Source organism: Pectinophora gossypiella, chromosome 13, assembly GCF_024362695.1.
Source record: "Pectinophora gossypiella chromosome 13, ilPecGoss1.1, whole genome shotgun sequence".
In the NCBI taxonomy this organism is placed as follows: Eukaryota; Metazoa; Arthropoda; class Insecta; order Lepidoptera; family Gelechiidae; genus Pectinophora; species Pectinophora gossypiella.
Window position 1 is genome coordinate 13,779,382 of NC_065416.1, and position 23,906 is coordinate 13,803,287.

Genomic DNA, 23,906 nt, shown 5'->3' on the forward strand with positions numbered 1-23,906 from the left:
TTTCATTCCACATGCAACGTGTGTAGGAGCCGTAAATCTCGATGTATGATGATGGGCCGGAAAACAGCGAGTTTGTATGAGGATGAGGTGTCAGCGAAGCATTTGTTCTAACAGAATTCAAGACAAACTAGTGATATTAAGTGAAAGAAAAATGAAAGTAAATGTAGTGATATAACCTTTCGGGGTATGTCGACAAATGAAACTAAAATAAAAACATTGAAAGGTTTTGTAACTAATGTTGCACCTGATATTCTACAATTTTAATTCTTCCTTAGTTTCAATAAATTACATCATCCTCTTCACACTAGGTTCTTATATATTTTAATGAAGCAATAAATTAGTATTTTTCTACTCTGTCGCTTGTAGCGGTATTCCTGGCCTCGGCCGAAGGTCTGACATCGCGTGAGTCAACTGCGCGCGCGCCTCCTGCGGGCGCGCCATCGTCCGGTTTGTCTTGCTCATAGCCTGCAGCTAAATTATAGATCGATCGCTCTTAACTCGTGGGAATGTTAATGACTTGTACTTACTTCATTTGGTTAAGATAGCTAATACTAATATTCTAAGATCTGTTATCTATATAAGCAAAGCCACGATGATCCAAACATCATAGTTGCTAGTTGTTGCTATCTGGGTTGGAGACTTTGCACACCGAAACAGTTTTATAAAATATCGAAGGTCTGGAGACCACTGGTTAAGACTGGTGACTGGTGAAGACTGGTGAATCACCATCATTAACTGCTATGAATACTATTTTATATATCTTCGCTTTTCATTATTAATTTTGATATTAGAAATTTAGAATCTCAAGTACCTAAGCCTCGGTGTAATTGTTTCGTTTTGGTGCAATAATGTTTTGTATTATTTTCATCAAATGTATCATTAGATACCACATAACATACGAAGTGAGTCGGGCTCATTTGCAAGCAACCCTATGCTAAAACCATTACTCTAGTTAGACCATGAATAAAATTAACATCAATTCTTCATTGTACGGTATTATAATGACTTTTTACTGTTTTGCAGAATCCCAATAAAAATAATAACTAAAAAAGCTCTCAGTTATACAGTTCTGAATACAATTATTAATAAAAAATCCTTATTGTGACGCCGCTCGTCCTTCAAAATACGTATTGTTGTCTGCTGCTCTGTCATTACCAACCTTCATGGTACCAGTATCTGTTGCAACTTGCAATTTGCTTCCAACCTCCATCAAAATGATATACAATTCTCATAAAAAAGCCAAGTCTGAACTTATTCAAAAATATTCTTTTCTTTTTGTTATTATCGGGATTTTAAAAGTTAACAACGAAAATTCACTCTTCTATTCAATTAATCAGCGTCAATTTGCAACATTTGATTTTTTACTGTCATATTAATTTATTTGACAACGTAAAATTCAGTAGATGATGTTTTTTGTATTTCTCATTGTATGTCTCATAATCTCATTTATCAAAACATGTAAAACTACTTTATTACAACTTATGTTCTCAAAAGATTGTATGATTATCATATCCGAAAACAATGCTTTCTCCAATTATCGTTGAGCTTAATTCATCAGATTGTGTACTTTCTTCTGCACTCCACCTTTGTTCATTGGAATTCCCATAGTTTCGTCCATTTTTAGTAAGGCTATGTCCCCATTACGTCATTATGATAATTATACTGAACAATTATGTTAAATTGTCGAGGTTATTTCACCCACCATTACTTATGGCTATTCGTGGTGGTCTGAAGCAATGAACAATAATTGTTCATATAATCTTAACGTAATCATCGATCGATATGATAATAACTTTATGAGGGACTTTGTAAATTACAGGAGTACTTTCGTTCTTTTTCTTTTTATGCTGATTAAAATGGATACTTTAATGTTATGTCTACGATCGTGTTTTAGTATTAATTCTATTTGTTCGTTTTTTATATCAAAGACGTTGTTTAACGACAATTTTATAGATGTCTTCTTTCCGGCAAGCGTCCAAGTCGTCACACCATCTCTTTCGAGGGCTACCGTGCCTTTACCCGCCTGTGCGCACAGGACCGCGAAAAATGGCCCAGCAGTGGGTTCTTGCAGGCAAGATTAGGTTATGTTTTCTTTAGGTCATCATCGTCACATTACATTTATACTGAATTCTTAGACAAGTGAATTAAGCTACATCGCAAATTAATTTCTCAAGAAATATGAAGAAATAGATGTGAATAGGTTGAATATTCATAGATTATAAAAAAAATATTCGGGGCGGAAAAATAATACACCGTTTCGTCGTTTCACTCCATCTTCGTATTCTTTTATTGGTACATTTTTAAATGTCTTTGACCATGACAATACATGTGACGTCCTAAATAAAGAGAAGGTTCGAAAATGCGCGCTAGATGATGCTCACCGTGACAGTTTCGATGCTGAATATCGTGGTCTAAACAATTTTTATCACATATTGTTTCTACTCCAAATTCTAGGCCTTTGCACTCATTTCACAACTCTCCATATTCAACAAAACCAACCACAATTTTTATGACGAAATTATTCTCAATCATAATTACACTGGTCTTAGAAGCTTAACTTGTAGACCCCCAGGTTGGGATTGAGCAGCTAGATAAACAGTGCCACCTCTGATCCGAAGTCACGAGATCTTTATGGGCCGCTCACGACACCACCCGCGGTGTCATGCGACCCTGGTATGCGGTTACATACATACATAACGCTGTTTTCCTATTGCGGTAACCAGAGATGTTAGGTTTCATGAGACAAACCTGCAAACACTTGGTGGTACAGGATTGATACAAACACGGCAACGACAAAAAAGAGTAAAAATATTTTTTGTTTTGGAACACACGAATGCAATAAGTTTTTAGTTTGACATCCACATCAATAAAAAAAATGTTTCACCCACTTAACAAGTTTCGTATTAATTAATAACTAAGTTAAATGAGCAACAAGCTGAACTTTATTATTGTGTTCATGAAGTTTCGTAATATACAATGCGAATGCCCCTAAAGCTAAAAGGGGAGGTTTATAAGACGGTCATAAGACCTGTCGTGCTGTATGGTCCCGAGTGTTGGGCGACAAAGGAGACGGATCAAAAAAGAGTACATATGACAGAAATGCGAATGTTAAGATGGATATGGTGTGACCAGAATGAATAAGATTATATATGAGGAAGTCTGAAAGAAGCGCCGGTTAGTGAGAAATTGAGGAGCAACAGGTTGGCATGGTATGGACATGTAATGTGGAGGGATGAAAGGCATTTAACGAGGAAAGTTATCGATGCATATGGATGGATAGGGTAGGGGACGACCGAAGAAAGTGTGGATGTGGATGGATTGTGCAAGAAAGGATATGTGTGTGAAAGGTGTGAGTAGAAATGAATGGAAGATACATGTTGAGCCGACCCTAGAGTGGGATAAGGAAATTTAATTTTAATAATGAAATTTCGTATTAATTTGTAACTATAACGGTCACCATAGCATGCCGCTAGTTTATTTTGGACATAGCGATTGGTCACCAATTCAGCTCTATGTTAAACACGACGTCCTGTAGTTTTTTTTTGTTTCTGACGGCAGGGGTACATGTCTTTGTGTATGAAAGGAATATTTGCAAACTTGTAGTTTTACTGTTATAGCTCTGCTACTGCATTGTGGGTTTTCTGTGCGCAATTTGCTTTGTGGTCGTGGCGGTATATGGTGTTCTTAAATAAATATAATATTGTGGTGCGAATTTTGTATTCTTGCCTTTCAAAGGGAATATGATGTTTCTGCTGAAAATGTACATATATTTTGCATTGTAACAAATACAGGGTATTCCATGATCTCTGTGTTTGCGTCAAAGTACACGAATTTTTGTCACACTTATAAGTAGTGTTCGACCTAGTCTCGACTGATACATCACTATGTTAATGACCGCTACAACGCTAGCTTACGTACTTTGACAGATCTAATTCTTACCGCGCATTGACACGATTGTAAAATGTTATCTTATTGAAATATAATCAATAATTCTACTGAAATGGTCGTTCTGTTTAATAGTAACTACTAATATGATATTCCGGTTTTATTTACCACGTTCCTAATATCCAAAACGCCTAGAGGAAATGGTTTTCTCTCATAATTTCCAGTTATAATTACCACGGAATGGCGGAAGTGAGAGTGAGTGTATCTATCAGAAGATCGATTAGAATCGGCGGAGGAAGCTCTCGATCGTAAGATATGGCACGCAGTGCCTTAGGCCCAAGTCACCTTGATGTGACCTTTGGGAATACCGTTACTTTGATAACTTGAGGTGCAAGCTAGAAATTTCGTATATCTGTCTATTAACATAGAATCTTTATCCAATTATTCTGCCTTCAAATTTTATTTTCATTTCATAACTAAAACATTATTGAATCATTTATTCTCATTAGGACAAATTGTCAAAAAAACAGATTAATACATAATACATATTGATGAGGTATAGACAGAATTATGTATTAATCTGTCTTTTTGAGAATCTAGAGATAAATGCATTGAATAAGGGTCTTGATTCGAAAACGGATCTAGATAGTGTTTTATTCCTAGATTAAAAAGGGGGCCTGTTATCCAGCTACACCCCCACCCCATTATACAGTCATGAGCAATATAATGTACCCACTTTAGGACTCTGTCGCACTAACATATTTGACATTTAGTGAGACTTACAGTTCAATTTGTCAAAAAAGTTAATGTGACATGGTACCAAAGTGTATACATATTAATGCTCGTGACCGTACTACATGGAATGCAATAAATAATTGAGAATTGAGCTTGGTACAATATATTGGATGATTAGTTAGGTATTTCGGAATCAATAAGATATTACTTTGGGTACCTACGTATTGATATAGGTACTTAATTATGTATTGATTTAGAACGAATTGGACTTGTTCCTAGAATTACAGACGAAACCTAGTTTCATAGTACCTAATACTTTTTAAAACCCTGGAATTATGCAAAAGACTATTGTATTTAATGTCTTTATTGTGAGAATTATCATTAAATCAAGCGTATTATTGATCTAAAAGCAATTATCGTCTAGTAAGTGGCGTGGCTGCGCAGGAGTTATTGCAAGAATTCGCGTGACTGCGCATCTGCGCGGGCGCATATTGTGAGACGTGGTTAATTGTCGCCTTGTAGCTGATGCTAGTTTACTTGCTACTTTGTAAATACTTTGTATTTGTCTCTTTCTTTTATTACTTACGTCGAGGGTGCTAAAATAGCGACAGATTAAATAAAACAACTTTTGTAAGCTGGCCTACAAAGTTCCTAAAGTATATCGACATAAAAAATAATACTACGCATTGAACGGTAACTCTCCCCCCGCAACAATTCGTATCGGGGGCCGACTTCACCCCCTCTGGATGTTACTTTAATTTTAAGTCACACCCCGGCCACTTCATACAAAACACCTCACTACACATTGACGTTATAGTACACTGTACACGCGCAGATGTGTGTGTGTGTGACGTCTGACGCCAATACGATTGAAGACTAGAGTAAGACCGAGGGGGGTGAGGTAAACCTCGCTCAGCCGCTGGTGGGGAGCGGAGAGTTAGTTAGAGTTAGTATCAGAATCGTCTGTGATTCTATGCTCAAGTGGCCGTAAGCCGCTAATGACGCAACGCACAATTTAGAATGAGATTTTTGTATAGAATGTCAGAGGTGTGGTCTTACCCTAAAGAGCAGGTAAGGAGGTATTATAGCTCAAGATACTAAAGTAGCAAACCGTAGTGTTCCTACACATACATAATACATAAAATTAAAATAATAAAACAATTACAAACACACTCGTCCAAATGGGCCATAAAGTGTTGAACGTAAACAAACATTAACGCGAGTATGATTCATAGTTTGTTCATTGAATAATGATTACTAACGAGGAAGTTGTCTGAATATAATCTCGACTTGACCAAGACAATTGTGCTATTATTGTTAGTGGATTTGTGCGGAATTTGGAGTAATGAAACAAGACATGTTCAGCTGCTTATCATGTCGAGAGTTTGGTAAAAGTCGATAGGGATTATTTACAACATAATGTCAAACGCGTAATTGCGACTGTGGCAGACAATCCGCACGCGTTTATAGACAAATGCAATCCTGGTCACTTCATACAATAAACTTGGGTTTACACAGACACTACACATTACGTTATCGTACACGCGCATCTGTATGTGTGACGTCTGACGTGCAAACGATTGAAGACTAAAGTAAAAGTTTAAGGTTGAGGGCTTACGGTTTCTAGTTGTCTATTTATGTATTTCCATGGCATGCAAACATATTCGATATTTGTTATTCCACCAAGCGAAATGGCAGATCGCACGACTTTGAATTCCTACAAGCGTTTAGTAGATGCCTCACGACATAAATTCTCGGTCCGAAAGCAAGATAACATTCGCATAATTCAGTGGCACGAGCGAGGATTCAAGCTGGAGACTGGTCTAAGGCTGGCCGACCATTCACGAGGAGTTAGTCAACGGAGCGATTAGCGAGCGAAGAAATCCACTAGTAGAATAGGCTAGTTTCGACTAGTCAAATCAGTTAGTTTTTACTAAACGTCAAAACACGAAATTACTATGGGATTTGTATTAAAAAGCACACTGTGGCGTCATAGAAAAACGTGACAAATTGTAGCACTTATTTACATTTTTAATTAATAAAATTAATAAATAAATTAAATAGAAAAAGTTTTTTGACACTTTTAGATCTGTCTTTATTTATAATCAGAATTTTATAATTTATCTTTAACCTAGGAATACACCTAATTGCTGTGTATATACTTTCGCACGCGAAGCGAAAACGAATGATTCAAAAATACGGCTCCGGTAGTATGCTTTGTTCCATTTTTCCATACCTTCACCCCGGGCGTGTCGTAGCAGGCATGGTATTATAGCCAACCGATTGCTTTCCAAATTTTCTGCCCACCCATTAAAGGATTACGGCGGGAGTCTTTACGTGCACGTCTAACACAACAATATTAGTCACTGACTGCAGCTTTTTTGCCTAAGTCTAGAATCTAGAGAGATAATCTTCACAATCTATAGTGCGATCTATTACGTAACTCCTGCGCACACGCTACAGTGATAAAGTGAGAGTGCTTTATATTTACGATGCTTTGTTATTTATACTACGTTTGTACTACGATTCAATCGGTGGTTCCTCCTTCACGCACGAGATAAATTTTACCCCTTTCATTGCACTGAATTATCAATATTTTTGCAGATTACAGTGCATAAAAATAGTATCACCAAATTCTACTTTTTCAAGCATACACAATGAATTTCGATATTTAATGCTTATTATTATATCTTTGCATAAAAAAAAAACAAAAAACTTTAAATATCGAGAAGGAGCCGCGGTAGCCCAGTTGGTACAACGCTTGCCTCTCACTTTGAGGTCGTAGGTTCGAATCCAGCACAGGCCTAAACCATTCATTGTGTAATTCATTTTTGGATCATAAATGATAATAACGTGCTCAGCGGTGAAGGAAACATCGTGAGGAAACCCATATTCCCGAGAAATGCATTTTCGGAGGTATGTGACCAAACCTGTATTGGACTGGTTTTCCCTTCGCGAGTTGGAAGATCAGACAGGCAGTCGCTTCTGTAAAAAATCGGACCTGTCAAATCTCCATTTTAGGTAAGCGGACACTGTGAAAATTGGGATGATGATATTTTATCTTTGCATAAAAGAAATGAAGCGTATTGTAATAAATAACACTTTATCTTTTCAAACCGCATTGTATTCGTTTAAGTTTAAAGTTACGTGACCGTAACAATTAAATAAATTTAACGCTTGAAATCAAAAATACAAGGTCTAACTCAATATTATTGTCATTTCGGGATGTGGTTTATAAGATTTTTAATCTATATTATGCTTGTCCCTTCCAGTTTTTTCTTTACTGTACCCCTTCGAAAATCTCTCACAAATTCACATTCAACAATAACTTTCAATAGGTAACATAGTTACATTTTGAATCGTCAATTTGTCGATTACGATCGTCCGCTTAAAACTACTGCAGCTTCTCACAAACCGTATCGCCGGGGAAAAGAAGCTGCAAGAAAAACCTTTACAAGTTCACATGTCAGTCCCTTCTAGTGAATCGTTTAAATTAATATAGTTTTCTGTTCATCTTTATGTTTAGAAATTAATATCCCAATCTTATTATAATTTTATGTCCTGCAACGTCGTAAATGTAATATTTACGGTTGTAAATTTAAGTGTGGTTTCCCTCTAATATTTGGCTCTTGACTCACTGAAGGTCGATCTATATTAAGACACACAGGTTACATTCTTTTTGTAGAAGACTGATTCATTCTCTTAAGCCTGTATCCTCAAAGAGATAGGCAGTGATTATGTACGCTTAAATCTTTAAAACTACCTAACGGATTCTTATACGGTTTTTTTATAAATAGAGTGATTCAAGAGGAAGGTTTATAATAATATGCATAATAATATGCATAATAACATCCATTAAATAGTGGAGAAATACTGTTATTATTGAGGGTTTTAATGTGATGTCGTAAATAATTTCACTTTTTCCTCAGCATTGCACCCAAGCGAAGCCGGGGCGGGTCGCTAGTAGTACATAAATTCCAATGTGTATATTGAAAAATAACATTGCAGATAAGGCGTTTCAGTTGCACAGTGAACGTGGTAAACATAGCTGGCGAGGAGTAGGTGTATATAAAGGGTGTTAGAGACATCGTAACGAAAACTTTGAGCGATGATTCAAACCATGATTCTGAGTTGATATCAAGTGGAATTTTCCGTCGCAAAAGTATGGATAGGAAAATAATTAAAAAAAAAACAAAAAAAAACATGAATTTTTTGACAGGAAATTCCACTTGATATCAACTCAGAATCATGGTCTGAATCATCCCCCTCAATATTCGTTACGGTGTCACTAACACCCATACCTACTTGTATGGCTACCGTATGTACTTGTACGGGGTGTAAGTGACATCGTAACGAATACTGAGAGGGATGATTCAGCTGATTATTCTGAGTTAATATCAAGTGGAATTTTCCATCGCAAATGTATAGAATTGAAAATAATTTAAAAAAAACTAAAAAAAGTACATGATTTTTGCGACGAAAAAATCCACTTGATATCGACTCAGAATCATGGTCTGACTCATCCCTCAAAGTTTTCGTTACGGTGTCACTAACACCCTTTATATACACCTACTCCTCGCCAGCTATGTTTACCACGTTCACTGTGCAACTGAAACGCCTTATCTGCAATGTTATTTTTCAATATACACATTGGAATTTATGTACTACTAGCGACCCGCCCCGGCTTCGTTTGGGTGCAATGCTGAGGAAAAAGTGAAATTATTTACGACATCACATTAAAACCCTCAATAATAACAGTATTTCTCCACTATTTAATGGATGTTATTATGCATATTATTATGCATATTATTATAAACCTTCCTCTTGAATCACTCTATTTATAAAAAAACCGTATAAGAATCCGTTAGGTAGTTTTAAAGATTTAAGCGTACATAGGGATATAGGGACAGAAAAAGCTACTTTGTTTTATACTATGTAGTGATGTCCAGAAAGATGTGCCCCACATATGGGACATGCACGTTATGGTTCCAAATGTATTGCCTCATATGTGAACGTGTTAAGTACCATATAATAAGGGGGCGAGCCTATCGTCAGAAAGCGGACTCAAATCCTGTAAACCACGTGATATCAATTATCCAAACATGAATTCAAACTCATAAAGTCGAATTCAGTCAATCTCACATAGATATCCACTTTATCACATTATTATAATTACGCAATACAACATTTCAACACAACATTATGATTACATTCCATTACATGCAATGCTAAACTAAATATGTTTAATAATAGACCACGAAGGTCATATTACTTGTATGCCAAAACAAATACCTAAACAGCTTCCACGAGCACATTACAATGTTGGTACTTCCTAACATATTACAGTTGATAACTGTTTATTTAGCAAATGCCATCGGTTTTGGCTGTCATAGAATAAATAATAATTGCCGCGTATAGAACGGAACTCTCCGCCCCGCCAATTCGTATCGGGCGCTTACCTCACCCCCTCTGGGTCTTTCTTTAATGACAAAATAAGGAATGATACTACGTATAGAACGGGAACTCTCCGCTCCCCAACAGCGTCTGAGCTAGGTTTACTTCACCCTCCTCGGTCTTACTTTAGTCTTCAATCGTATTTTCTTCTTCTATCGTGTGGGTTGTGTGGTGGAACCAACCTGGTGTCAGGGTTACTATTGAGCCGCCAAAGGCCACTGACATGGCTCATGTAACGACTACTTACTTACAATCTGTCTTACTTCAATCGTATGGCGTCTGACGTCACACACACACAGACACATAATGCGCGTCTACTATAACACCTGTAATGTCTGTGTAAAACAAGGTGTTTTCTATGAATTTTCCGGGGTGTGATTTAGTTTTAAATGACCGTAAGCCGCTAAGGTGTAAGGGGGAGAGCGCGCGGATTGTCCGTCTTGTTCACACTAACACAGTAAAATTGGAAATATTGTATGTAGTGCCCGGGGTGTGCATAAGCCTATCTAGGACATAAAACTTTCAACACAAAGTCATCATCATCAATTTAAGAGCCACACTCTTGTTGGTGCAGCATTTTCCATGCTACTTTTTTAGGGAAAAATAGGCCAGTGGTTTCCCTCTTACCTTCCGCCCCGCAGTACTCTGTCTGACGCAAGTGGGATGGCCAGAGTAGTCTATTACAAAGCCATACTGGGACTCCTGTCCTCCGCCTCTGCATAGTACTGACAGTTACTGCTGCCCTCTGTCAGGTTCCAGGGTACAGTCCCTGTGACTTGCCCCTTCCGTCCTGCATTGCAACATGAAGTAAAATGTTTTATTATTAAGCTTTTTGTTTAGAAAAAGTTTAGACGCAATCCCTTGCCTATAAGTAATAAAACAACATAGCTGCCATAAACCCCGAAATTGTTTTAAAATTCACAATTATCTGGACTAATCTTCATATAAAAACAACCAAAAATGGATATTAACTTTTTTATTACCTTATAAGAAAATAAATGTTTTAAAACAAGGCCTTGAGCACAATGTAAATGCGATAGAACGACAGGAAAGGCGTTCTGTGTCGATTGTTGTGGTCTTACACTTCAATGGTCATTCCACGTGCCCTTGACACCGATGGAATACCAATATAAGTACAATCGGCAAGACAAATAGAATACTTACTCATTGTTTAGACCTTGGACAATTTATAGAATACTAATTTTCATAGAATATGAATATATTAATTGTTTATGTACACTCTAATTCTATTAAAGTAATTTGGTATTACATTATCATTTATGTACACCATTAACGCATATTTATCCTGATCCTGAAGGGTCCTGAAGTGTTCGGTGTCGCGAGCTGATTGGCCGCCTCTACGACTAGAGTAATCGGGTCGCCGGGATCGTATATTACGCCTTCGGAGTGTACTGGAATCAGGGTTACTAAGTAAGTAACTTAGCCGTTACACGATGGAACGGTACACGATGAGATTTTTGTATGGAGTCTGGAGCAAACATACAATAAGTCATGTAAAAAAGTGCGAGTTTATGTATGTATGTTTGTAATTGAACTGCCATCGTCGCTTATACATAATCAAAGGTTACAAGTAGCAGTAGTTCAATGTTACCGGTCCGCGGTGGCCGTTGTTATTCTAATGTCCGTTGTTTCCTCATTGACGTGATTCATGCGCGCGCGCAACTATGTGGTGTGGTGACGGAGGATCCGTGATTAGGAGTGGGAGGATTGCACATTTGCATAGATAGGTATTGTATTGGACTACGTAAAAATTATTTTGTGTTGTAATAATAAATAGGACGCTAATAAAATATTATTTTCTTGTACATTATTACTCGATTTCGCCATGGAGTAACTAGGTGTCGTTTCATTTGTACTGCCTTCTAATTTAATTAAATTCCAGTACATAATACCTTAAGTTATATCTGTCATTTTCTTATCCTCTGAAAAGGAAAGGTACGGGTAATCAACAAGCATATAACATTTATGGAACACACGTCAATTTTAGGCAGAAATTTAAAAATCACTCTCATAATTTTATATTGGCTAATAACCGGACAGAATTACGTTGACAGCACACGTCAAACGGATTGCATATGAGCGAAATGCCTATTTTATTCACCTGGGTTATACATTCATTCGCATCTTCATTTTAAAATTAACAGCTGTCAATCATCCATCTCTTTTCGGCGAATAAGATAATGACAGGTATAACTTAAAATTAGTTGGTGTTAACAGGAATTAACACCATTACCTCCCTTGTTCAAAGTATACATGTAGAAACAAATTTGATGTCCTTGCTGCAGGTATAAGCACAATACATACACATAACCACAGCTAATTTGAATTTATCGCCGTCGATACGGGTATCGATATGCTAACGAACTTGGCCCTTAGCGACTAAATATAGTTTTTTGTTTGAATAACTATTCGTTCACACTCGGACGAAAATAACCGAAATAACTTCGTGACTCAGCTGTGAAAGGATCCATTTAGATTTTTTATGTCTGATTCTTTTTTGTTTTAAGTCGTGAGTTAATTCATAATAAGAACACGTGTGTGTGTGTAATAGTTCATATAAATATCGGATAGACAGACGGAAGACATACATTGGACATACAAAAAACATGGTTTAGACACTACCTCTTACATACACATACATACATAAACTCACGCCTATTTCCCACCGGGGTAAGCAGAGACTATGGAATTTCATTTGCTTCGATCCTGACACGCTTCCCTTGCTTCCTCCACATTCACACTAACTATTAAACTTTAAGAACCTAAACCCACTTCAAACTAGTACCTTTGCCAAGTCGCAAACCATTATGATAACCGACACGTCACCTTTATGTCAATCCCATACATTTTTATCTCTGTCACTGTCGACTGTCATAATTATTTGCAACATGGCTAAGGCCCCTGGTAGTACTACGAATCAATGGTGGTCAATGTGAAGCAAACTCAAGTTATCTTACTTCGTTTCGTGGGTTGGTAGAGACAGAGTTACATTGAGACATACATAGAGAGAGAAAGGTACATTGTGAGAATGGTACGTTTTGTTCATGGGTTGCATTTTACGAAAGGTATATTACACGTCTGAAGGATTTGAAGGAGTACAACACGGAAGTAATCGCGATTTCGGTTTTAATAAAATTAATTAACGTTGCAACCGTTCATGGTCGCAAAAAGATTTTTGATAATTATAAGCGTAAATTGCTACAATTTAAAACAAAATTAATATATTTATGTAAACTTTACTGACGACATTGAGTATTTCATAAACGCTTTTAACATTTTAACGTTCAATATATTTATTATTTAAGGAATAGATTTTAAGATTGATCGGAGGTCGTATCCATGCAAATTCCTCTCGGATCACTCGATAAACTTTAAATTGAATACTGTCGCTACAAAAACGAAACTTAAATTAATCCTTCTTAGACTCAATTTATCTTGTAAGCCTTCAATCTCAGTTTCATCAAGGGTTCGGAATCAGTGCCGGATTTATTTATATTATGCGGCTGCAACAGCCTCCGTGGTCTAGTGGTTAGAGCGTTAGGCTCACGATCTGGAGGTCCGGGTTCGATTCCCGATGGGGACATTGTCGAAATCACTTTGTGAGACTGTCCTTTGTTTGGTAAGGACTTTTCAGGCTTGAATCGCCTGATTGTCCGAAAAAGTAAGATGATTCCGTGCTTCGGAGGGCACGTGAAGCCGTTGGTCCCGGCTATTAGCCGTAAAAACACCTCCACCAACCCGCAGTGGAGCAGCGTGGTGGAGTATGCTCCATACCCCCTCCGGTTGATTGAGGGGAGGCCTGTGCCCAGCAGTGGGACATATATAGGCTGTTTATGTATGCGGCTGCTTAGGGCACGACGTCCTGTAGGGCTATCATGCGCAATGTGATAAAATTTTGTCACGGTCAATTTATCGATTCTAACGATATGATTATGTCGTTTTGTCGATTGGTGCTAATATGTGAACCCAAATAAATCACGTGTCACGCACGCATGTTAGGGAAAGGGAAACTTGTCGATTTCGACAAAATTTATTGAATCGATCGATAATTTTATCGCGTTGCTCATGTTAGCACTGCAGGGGGTACTAAGTCTTCAGCTCAGATGCCTTCTTTCCTTGCATCTCTTCAGGTAAAATTGAAATTAATTAGAGATAGATAGCTCGGTGAGGTGTTTACATAAAGTTTTTATTTAATTTAGGGTTCTACCATCTTGTCTAGTGACTATATGGACCTAAGACAAGAAATATGAACGGCCACACCAAAAAAATATTTAGGTTTAAAGATTATTTATTCTCCCTTAAGACAATACAAAGTCACTTACATGAGAAAAAAGATAAATTTGGATAAAACTAACATTAATTTCATCGTTCACATAAATCGTAGTAGACCAAAAATAAATGCCATTTCACTCACTGTCACTTTCTTACTATTAAATTAAACATTAAACGGGTTTAAACTACCTTTCCAAAATGTGGCGTGCTAATTTTTTTTTTTAAAGCGTTAAAGAAATTACATTTTTTAATGTGCGAAGGTAGGTTATTATACATTTGAACTCCCTCATACGTCAGCATATTTTGTTTAATATTTTGTTTACGTTTGTTGGGCATCGAATACTAAATCCGGCGCTGGTAGAAATGTCCCGATTAATAGATTCTGAGATCGTAAACTGGATACCGAATGTGATTGAAGTCGATAAAATACCTTTACGGCATATTTGTCTCGTCTGTGAGGAGATGAAGACAGGACATGAGTGTATGATATGAAGATATTGCCTATGGATATGAAGAAAGGGCGCTTTTGCTTTTATTTGAAGATATTTGAGGTTTGTCTGTTAGACAAAAGTAGAATTCATAATAATTCATTTGTCAGAAATGTGGTACATTTTTTGTCTACTCGTACCGGAAAACTCGATGAGGCGTGGGTACTTAGTTCATCTTGCGATGGATACTATATCTGACTACCCCAATTGCGATGAGTGAGCTTACGTTATGTATTGTGGTACATATTGGTCTTATATCTATATAGAAAAAAGTTTTACACATTTTTACCTTTTAAATGGTCTACGAATAAATAAGCCAATGTTAAGATTTCAAGTCCAAAAACTCTTGAATAAAATGTATAAGTTATATATTTAATTATTTGACGTGTTATATAATGTATGGTAAATAGCTAAATAGAAAATTTTGGAAACATAATAAGTTGAAATCTACATGTAATTGTATACTTATCGGTCTAAGAAATATTAGTGCTCAATATTCTATATTTTAGATGCCGGCGCCGGCGTCAGCTTAACGACGATACATAGATCGAAGAATTTCGCATGGACAGGAGGACCCGGTGGTGTAATGGTTAACACGCTCGTCCCGGCTTGACAAGAGCTGCGGGTTTAAGTCCCGTCCGAGTCAGATTTTTTTCGATTTCATTTTCTCTTTGTGAGTTTTCCTAAGCACGGATGAGTGATATAAAAACAAAAATCCCGAAAGGGGTAGTCAGAGTACACCTACTATTTGCCAGATAAATTAATAATATAATTTAATATTATATTTCTAAGCCAAACACTGCATAAACTGGTCATTTTATTACTACAGCTATCTTTTTCTTATGCATCCGTGGTGTCCTTCATTAATTATCCTCACCCAACGTTGAGTTGAAACTTCATTCACACAGACACTCTCATTTCCCAATCTATCAAAACCCACAGCCGCATTACGCCATTTACACCAGCGCAGCATAGGGCCTGAATGAAATTATACGCATGCACTACCATAGACTATAGACGGGGTGTTTTAAAAGTATATGGCGTGAGAAGGAGAGAGAGAGAGAGATTAAGGGAAACGCTCAGACGTCAACATGGTCTATTGGGCTCTTCATAGGTGAATATCGCAAGATGAATTGAATGAGAGTCAAAATGGCGGGTATTTTTTTTTTTTGACGTGACTCATTGTAGATTTGCCGCAGATGCCATTAACAACTTGGCCGTACAAATGGGGAGCGCTGGAGGCTCTCACCCGGTACAACGTTTAAGACAACAAGCCTGAGGGTGCCCGGTTGGGCGCGAACCTCGGCTCAAGGCGTCGTCTGAGAGTAAAAAATAATTGACACTAGACGGTCGATAGCAATAAGCGCTGATTGAGCGAAATCGTCGACCACGCCGGCGGGATCGGTATCGGGGGCCTGAAGTGTTTGGTGTCGCGAGCTGATTGCCTGTCTCTATGGCTAGAGTAATCGGGTACGTCCTAATCAAATCGGTGTATCGTAATGAATCCAGGAAAAACGTATATCAAAAAGTCGTACCTATACTTTAAAAATATGTACAATTGTAAGTTTTATAGGATAAATAGTTTCGAAACACCCTTTAGAGTTACTGTACAGCGCTAGCCATAGCGTTAGCGATGTAGTTATTGCGAGGAAGTGCAGGCATCGGTCGATAAATATCTAATTAGAAAGTAGAAAACGTAATTATTCACGGCCTATGGTCAGCCCACGGTATTACCTGCGCACTATCGATTTACATACACCTGGCAACTAAGCTTGTATTTTTAATATGAATCCATACGTCTCGGAACTGAGATAGCTAACCGGATAACACATGTTACATTTGGTAAGTCACACGATCGATTCATTGGGATTCCAATAGGGTTAGATTCCCGGTGGGGAGATATCACAAAAATTACTTCGTGGTTCCTAGTATAGTTAGCACATTACAGGCTTGTCCGAAAGTAAGATGATCCGTGCTTCGGAAGGCACGTTAACCCGTTGGTCCCGGGTACTACTTACCGATCTAAGTAAGTAGTCGTTACATAGGTCATGTCAGGGGCCTTTGGCGGCTCAATAGTGACCCTGATACCAGGGCTAATGAGGTTGGTAATCCATCTCTCAACCCACACGAGACAAGAAGAAGCATTAACCATCCCTCTGCAGTTCAAAGGCCTCTCCCTTTCCTAGACTCCGTAGTGATTATGGTTCAGGGAATCGCATTTGAGATACTTTTGCAATCTCCCCGAGGTTGCGTCGGACTTAACGGTAGTGATGATACATTGTAGGTTTCTGTTATTCACACAAATCATAACATACATACATATACAAACTCACGCCTATTTCCCGCCGGGGTAACCAGAGACTATGCAATTCTATTTGCTTCGATCCTGACACGCTTCTCTTGCTTCCTCCACATTCATCAATCGTTTCATACACGCTTCTTCAGAGTAGATCGTACTAAACATTTTTTAAGTATAGAGACGCCTTTTTAAAATCTCTTTAGTAGCACGTTTCTTTTGCCTTTCATTACCGCAGCGGTCGACCGTACGTAAACCTGTTTAGTGAAAAACTTGTACCAATCTATTGCGTCTTCAAAAATACTTATTTGAATAATTTTACAGTTACGTCGCTTTGGTAAACATCCAATTTATGAGTTTTGAAAGCTAATGAACAGAAAAGCACGACTTCAATTGTTAGATTTTATTTGGCGTGGAATGTTAATTAAACCTTACCTAAACTTAATTTGATCATAAAGGGCTTAGTACTCGTGTAATAATAAAATTATAGGATATTACTTGATTACCATAGATTTTGCCATAGTACCTATATTACATTCCGTGTTAAAAAAGAATAAAATACAAAGAAAATAAATCTAAAAAAGGAAGAACAAAGATAAAAGAAAGAAAAAAAAAGAAAGTATATTTGATTTGATTTTAATTTGAAATCTTGTTTTTAGGGTTCCGAACCTCAAAAGGTAAAACTGAACGCATATAGGATAGTCTGTTTTGTAATAGAATTGCTTATTTGCTTGAGGGTACTCAGTTCATATTCCAATGTTCCTCTGACTAGTCCAATTGGGAATATACTTAGTTGTAAGATCTATTTTCATCTTCGATTCGTATAAAGTCGACCCCCCCCCCCCCACCCCCCACCCCCAACCCTACACTTGATTGACGGAGGCATGTGCCCAGCAATGGGACTTAGTATGTTGATACAAACATTCATAAACACATTTTTAAATACCTAATTTAAAACGTAAAATTCATCTTTGTTTACGTGAGTACAAACAAGGGGGTTTAAATGGCCACATCGAAGCAATTCATTTAAAAAAGCAATATTGCAATTTGTCATTTGCGCATATAAAAGTAAATGCGCAATGCAAACAAATGTCAAATAGCAATATGCTTTTTTCAGATGAATTGCTTCGATGTGGGCTTTTTAACCGCCCAGTACTTAATATCCCATAAGCTGATGTTATGTACCTAAAACCAGTACACCTGAACTGCATAATTTTGTAAATCAAGTGTGCCAACATTCAAATTCGGTTTGTATCGACTAGCCCAATATTTGCAGTTAGCTGCAGGTCGTCGACCTTAATGATGAGCAGTTTTTACTAAACGCATGTGTGTTTGGTCCAAGGTGGAGACTGATGTACGGTCACGAGCATTAATATGTATACACTTCGGTACCATGTCACATTAACTTTTTTGACAAATTAAACCGTAAGTCTCATTAAATGTCAAATACGATAGTGCGACAGAGTCCTAAAGTGGGTACATTATATTGCTCATGACTGTAGGTACTTTAAATACGCATGCGATGGTTGTATTGGCTATTAATATTAAATTTGTTCTCCCTGTCCATCCATAGGGAAGGCCCGTGCCCCAGCAGTGGGGACGTTAATGGGCTGATGATGATGATGATGATTAAATCTGTAGTTTAAACTTGTTCTAATACCTATATTTAGATAAGACGGAATCATAGAAGGACGTACAATCAAAGAGCAAATGTTCAGTCACTGAGCCCAGCGAATTATTTATAAACAGTGGTGAAATTATGAACCATTGGTTGTCATAATTATGAAATTTATGTTTTATAGGTGTTTTTGGTCTATTACAGAAACGACATGTAACCAGGAGGTCTTAAGTGCAACCAGTTAATTTGTTACTCTGCAAGAAACTGATTGGATTTTGCACTAGGGGACGAGCCCATAACCGGGCTAAATCCTGGAGGTTTTGACGTGGTTACGTAAAATCAATGATCTATGATCCAAACATGATTTCAAACTCACACGGTTCGAGCCGGCATTTCAACCCGAATTCGGTTTATTTTTTGATTTTGATTATGTTGTAAACTGAATATTTCTGCGCGGTTCCACGGGAATTGAAGATTTATGTGCGCAAATTCATTGTAAGCGATCATAGTCTAGTGCACGTTGCGCTGGTTTGCTCTTTCTATGTTTACCAAACATTATTTATTTATTTAATAAACTCACGCAACAGGTTACAGACATAAATCTTTTGAAATAATACATTTTTTTTACATTAGTAAAACACAAACAAGTATTGGAAGTAAATAGTCGATACGTGAGCCATGTCAGGGGCCTTTGGCGGCTCAATAGTAACCCTGACACCAGGGTTGATTAGGTTGGTACTCCGCCTCACAATCTACACGATAGAAGAAGAACAAAACACATGGAAGAATATTCTCTTGGTTATTATTTAACATATTTCATTGTTGAGTTACTTCATCGGAAGCAAGATGATATCATAACTAACATATCTAACAAGTTATGTAAATATTGTTAATAGGAGAGAAGGTGTTATATTAATATAAAAACACGTATAATTCTTTAATTTTTTGAGTTATTAGAGAGATATAAAACGTCGCGCAGTTAGAATTTTTATATAAAAGAGTACCAACCTCATCAACCCTGGTGTCAGGGTTACTATTGAGCTGCCAAAGGCCCCTGACATGACTCATATAACGACTACGTACTTACATCAGTAAGTAGTAACCGGGACCAACGGCTTAACGTGCCTTCCGAAGCACGGATCGTCTTACTTTCGGACAATCAGGTGATCAGCCTGTAATGTTCTAACCAAACTAGGGATCAGAAAGTGATTTCTGTGATTTGTCCCCACCGGGAATCGAACCCAGGACCTCCGGATCGTGAGCCCAACGCTCAACCACTGGACCACGGAGGCCGTTTTTAATGATTAGAATGGTATTTGAGGTTTCGGTTTAAGATAATCGCTCCATCTTCTGCTATAGACCACACCCTCCCGCTGAGCGCGTGGGATCACGCCTCAGCATCATAATTGGACTCGCCATCTATGCTAATGCCGCCTTCTCATCACACCAACTCTTCACCCACACCATCCTTATCTCCACTGGCATTAAGTTGAAATTCCCGCAGATAGTCAATTGTGCTACTGAGTCATAGTATAAATAATTCCCGTTGGTCGAGATAAGAAGTGTTACAGTAATGGAATGGGCAGGTTTAATCTGTAATGACATATAAATACGTATGATCAGCTGATTTGCATCATTGTTGGTTACTGCCATGTCATTGATCTGTTTAGCCCATTGTGAAGCCGATTACATCTTCTTCTACCGCGTGAGTTGTGAGGTGAATTACCAACCTCATCAACCCTGGTGGCAGGGTTATCGAACCGCCAAAGGCCCCTGACATGGCTCGTGTAACGGCTATTTACATCAGTAAATAGTAACCGGGTGGCTTAACGTGCTTTCCGAAGCACGGACCATCTTACTTTTTGGACAATCAGGTGATCAGCCTGTAATGTCCTAACCTGTCCTAAGGATCACAAAGTGATATGGGACTTCCTGATCGTAGCCCAACCCTCAACCACTGGACCACGGAGGCCGATATTTTTTAATGCCGTTAATTGTCTAATGATGACCACTAACATCTAATGATGTATGTATTTATCTGCTCTATCAGCTGAGCTAATCAATCATAGCATATTATGAAATCAAGCAGTGATTTGCACTTGCCTCTACGCAGATCTAGAAGTATATATAACCTGATCAATTTGTGAATATCGGGGCCCGCCTGGTATTGGACTAGTTTCCTTCTATTGGTGAGGCAGTAACGGTACTGACCGTTCAGAGCAGGGTTGCCTTTTACACTTACAAGTACTGTTTTGGACGGGATATACTGTTGGGTGAAACACGATATTATATTAAAAGTTATTGCGATTCTTGCAGTACTCATTGTTTCATCTTGATGAACAGTGATGACTTCGCGGAACACTTTGGAAAGTTTTTGGGACCACCAGGGGTCCGCGAACCACTGATATATAGACCAACGTGATAGGTGGTGAACCGTATCGCACTCAGTAACGATGGAAGGTAATATATTTCCATAAGTTCGTTGTAGAACCCTAATACAAACGGGTTCGCTGGTAAGTACCAGTGTATCCTGTCGCTGACTGAATGGAAGCTGATCGGATATGCAGTGACTAATCACATCAATTGTTCGCCGGAATTTCTGAACAATCGACCAGCCTTGCCCTACAGGAATGTCATATACACTAGGTAAGAGTTGGGTGATGCTTAAACTGTACCATAGAATAAGGAATAATACTACGTATAGAACGGCAACTCTCCGCTCCCCACCAGCGTCTGAGCTAGGTTTACCTCGACCCCCTCGAACACAGTTTAGACTTGAATCGTGAGGGCTGCGCGCGGACCGTAGTTTTTTTTTTTTTTTTTTTCAGTTTAGTTTATAATGTTCGAATTTTGTTATATTTTCGAAATTGGACGCCGATGTTCTTTCGTTTGATTCGAATATTTAATCTCACAGTAATTGCCTGCGCTGGGTACGCCTGCGCGGCGCCTATAAATATTTATTTTTCAAGGCGAATTTTCAATAAAATTGAACCTAGGCTAAGTGCTTAATGTAAAATAATGTGAATGCAATTAATTAGTTCAGTGATTTTTTAAGTCAGGACAAAACCAAAAAGGAACTTTTATGAAGTCCACCTACTCCCGACTTTCAGCCATCCTGTTTACACTATTTCTCCTCTTTCTAACTCCATCTTCTCTTGCAGGCCTCAATGGACCTGCCCCCGGATAAGGCGAAGCTTCTCCGCAACTACGACCTGGAGAAGAAGTGGGAGATCATCTGCGACCAGGACATGGTGCAGGCCAAGGACGCGCCGGCGCACTACCTCAACAAGCTGCGGACATACCTCGACCCCAAGGCATCCAGGAGCCATAGGGTGAGACCCCATATTATTTTCATCTCCTTCACAGGGTCCTCAAATGTCCTTTGTCCCATCGGGAATCGAACCCGGACCTCCAGATCGTGAGCCCAACGCTCCAACCACTAGACCACGGAGGCTGTGTCACTAGACCACATAGACACCATATTATTTATTTTTTTTATAATCCCATAATGTCTCGGATCTGTTCTTCTTCTAGAGGTATAGTGCGGCATATAAGCTATATATATTATAAATAGTTTAATGTAGTTATTTATATAGGTAGTTCTTTTTTATTTTTTATTATGTTAGAATGCACTACTATGTTAGAATAGAAATTTTTGTACATATTTGTACAAATTTTTCCTGTACCCAAAGGTTGCCTGGAAGAAATTGCTGCATGAGCAATAAGACCGCCTGATGTGCTTTTCTGTATTATGTTGTCCTTATCTCTGTATTTTGTGTCCATTGTGCTCAATAAAGTATCTTATCTATCTATCTATTAGTGATTTCGTAGCCTGTGCCCAGCAGCGGGACGTATATAGGCAATTCATGTTATGTTATATTTCTTCAGATCAACCACATGGTACTTTACATTGACCTACCAGATTAACCCTAGCGTCAGGTCAGCTGTGACCTCAATTATCTGGTCACATCTTAATAACCTCGGTTGGTTCCGTGACTCCGTGACAAAGTACAAATTGACTCAAGAACGAACCATTGTTAACTGCAATCTAAACTAACACGCTATGATGGCCGTTCTGACATAATAAAGAAATGCAATCCGCCCCGTAAATTAATACGAAACTTTTTAAACACAATGAAGTACTTAAAAAGAAAAGTAAGATGATCCGTACTTCGGAAGGCACGTTAAGCCGTTGGTCCCGATTACTACTTACTGATGTAAGTTAGTAGTCGTTACGTGAGCTATGTCAGGGGCCTTTGGCGGCTCAATAGTAACTCTGCCATCGGGGTTGATGAGGTGGGTATTCCACCTCACAACACACACGATAGAAAAAGAATACGCATAAGTACGAGCAGGACACAGTCTGCGCACTCTCTCGCTTACTCCTCGGCGGTTTACAGCGATTTAAGACTAAAGTTAGGCCCAAAGGGGGTGAAGTCGGCGCCTGGTACGAAGTGGTGCGGGCGGAGAATTACCGTTCTACACCTATTGTTATTCTTTATTCTATAATACCGTCTCCATACGACGATGATGCGATACGCCACTGCATCAAGTTTTTTTTTACCTTTGATGGGTTTGCTGTTGGCCCCAGACTTTCCCGAAGGCATTGACGAGGCCTAAGATCGAGCTCGCCCAGAAGGTGCCTGTTCACTCTGGCCTTGAAAGCACCCGGGTTATATGCATTCGGAAATACAGAAGACGGCAGAGAATTCCATTCCTTAGCTGTGCGCATAATAAAGACGTACAGTAGGTAGTTAGTTACCTTCCGCTATAAGAGAATACTATAGTACCTGATAAATGTGTAAATTTGGACAGTGTTATTTGCATAGTAATTTGCCATAGTATTCGTCCTTAGATACAAACCACGTTTGGTATACTATCGATCGGTTAGTAACCTGATCGCATCAAGCTAGAACCTTACTGATACCGTTACCAGAGACAATGCACAATACATCAGGGCGTATAGGTTGCGCCGGCGCAAGACAATCGGCCGTAACGCCATTACGGGGTAGAGATGGCGGAATTAATGTGACGCGAGGGAACAGGTCGGTTGGAGAACTAGATGCTTCATGTCAAAGAATGTGGGACATCTATGATATTTTGTTTTAAGAATAAAGTTGACAGCACGCGTCAAACG

At 38.4% G+C, this 23,906-nt stretch overlaps 1 protein-coding gene across 2 annotated transcripts in view; it reads left to right on the forward strand.

The window, feature by feature from the left end:
* LOC126372099 (formin-like protein) overlaps positions 1-23,906 on the forward strand; it is a 116,881-nt gene that overhangs the window by 65,104 nt on the left and 27,871 nt on the right. For both annotated transcript variants that reach the window (XM_050017646.1, XM_050017647.1), the window contains exon 2: positions 21,931-22,101. In XM_050017646.1, coding sequence (XP_049873603.1) covers positions 21,931-22,101 — 171 coding nt within the window. The remainder of the gene's footprint in view (positions 1-21,930; positions 22,102-23,906) is intronic.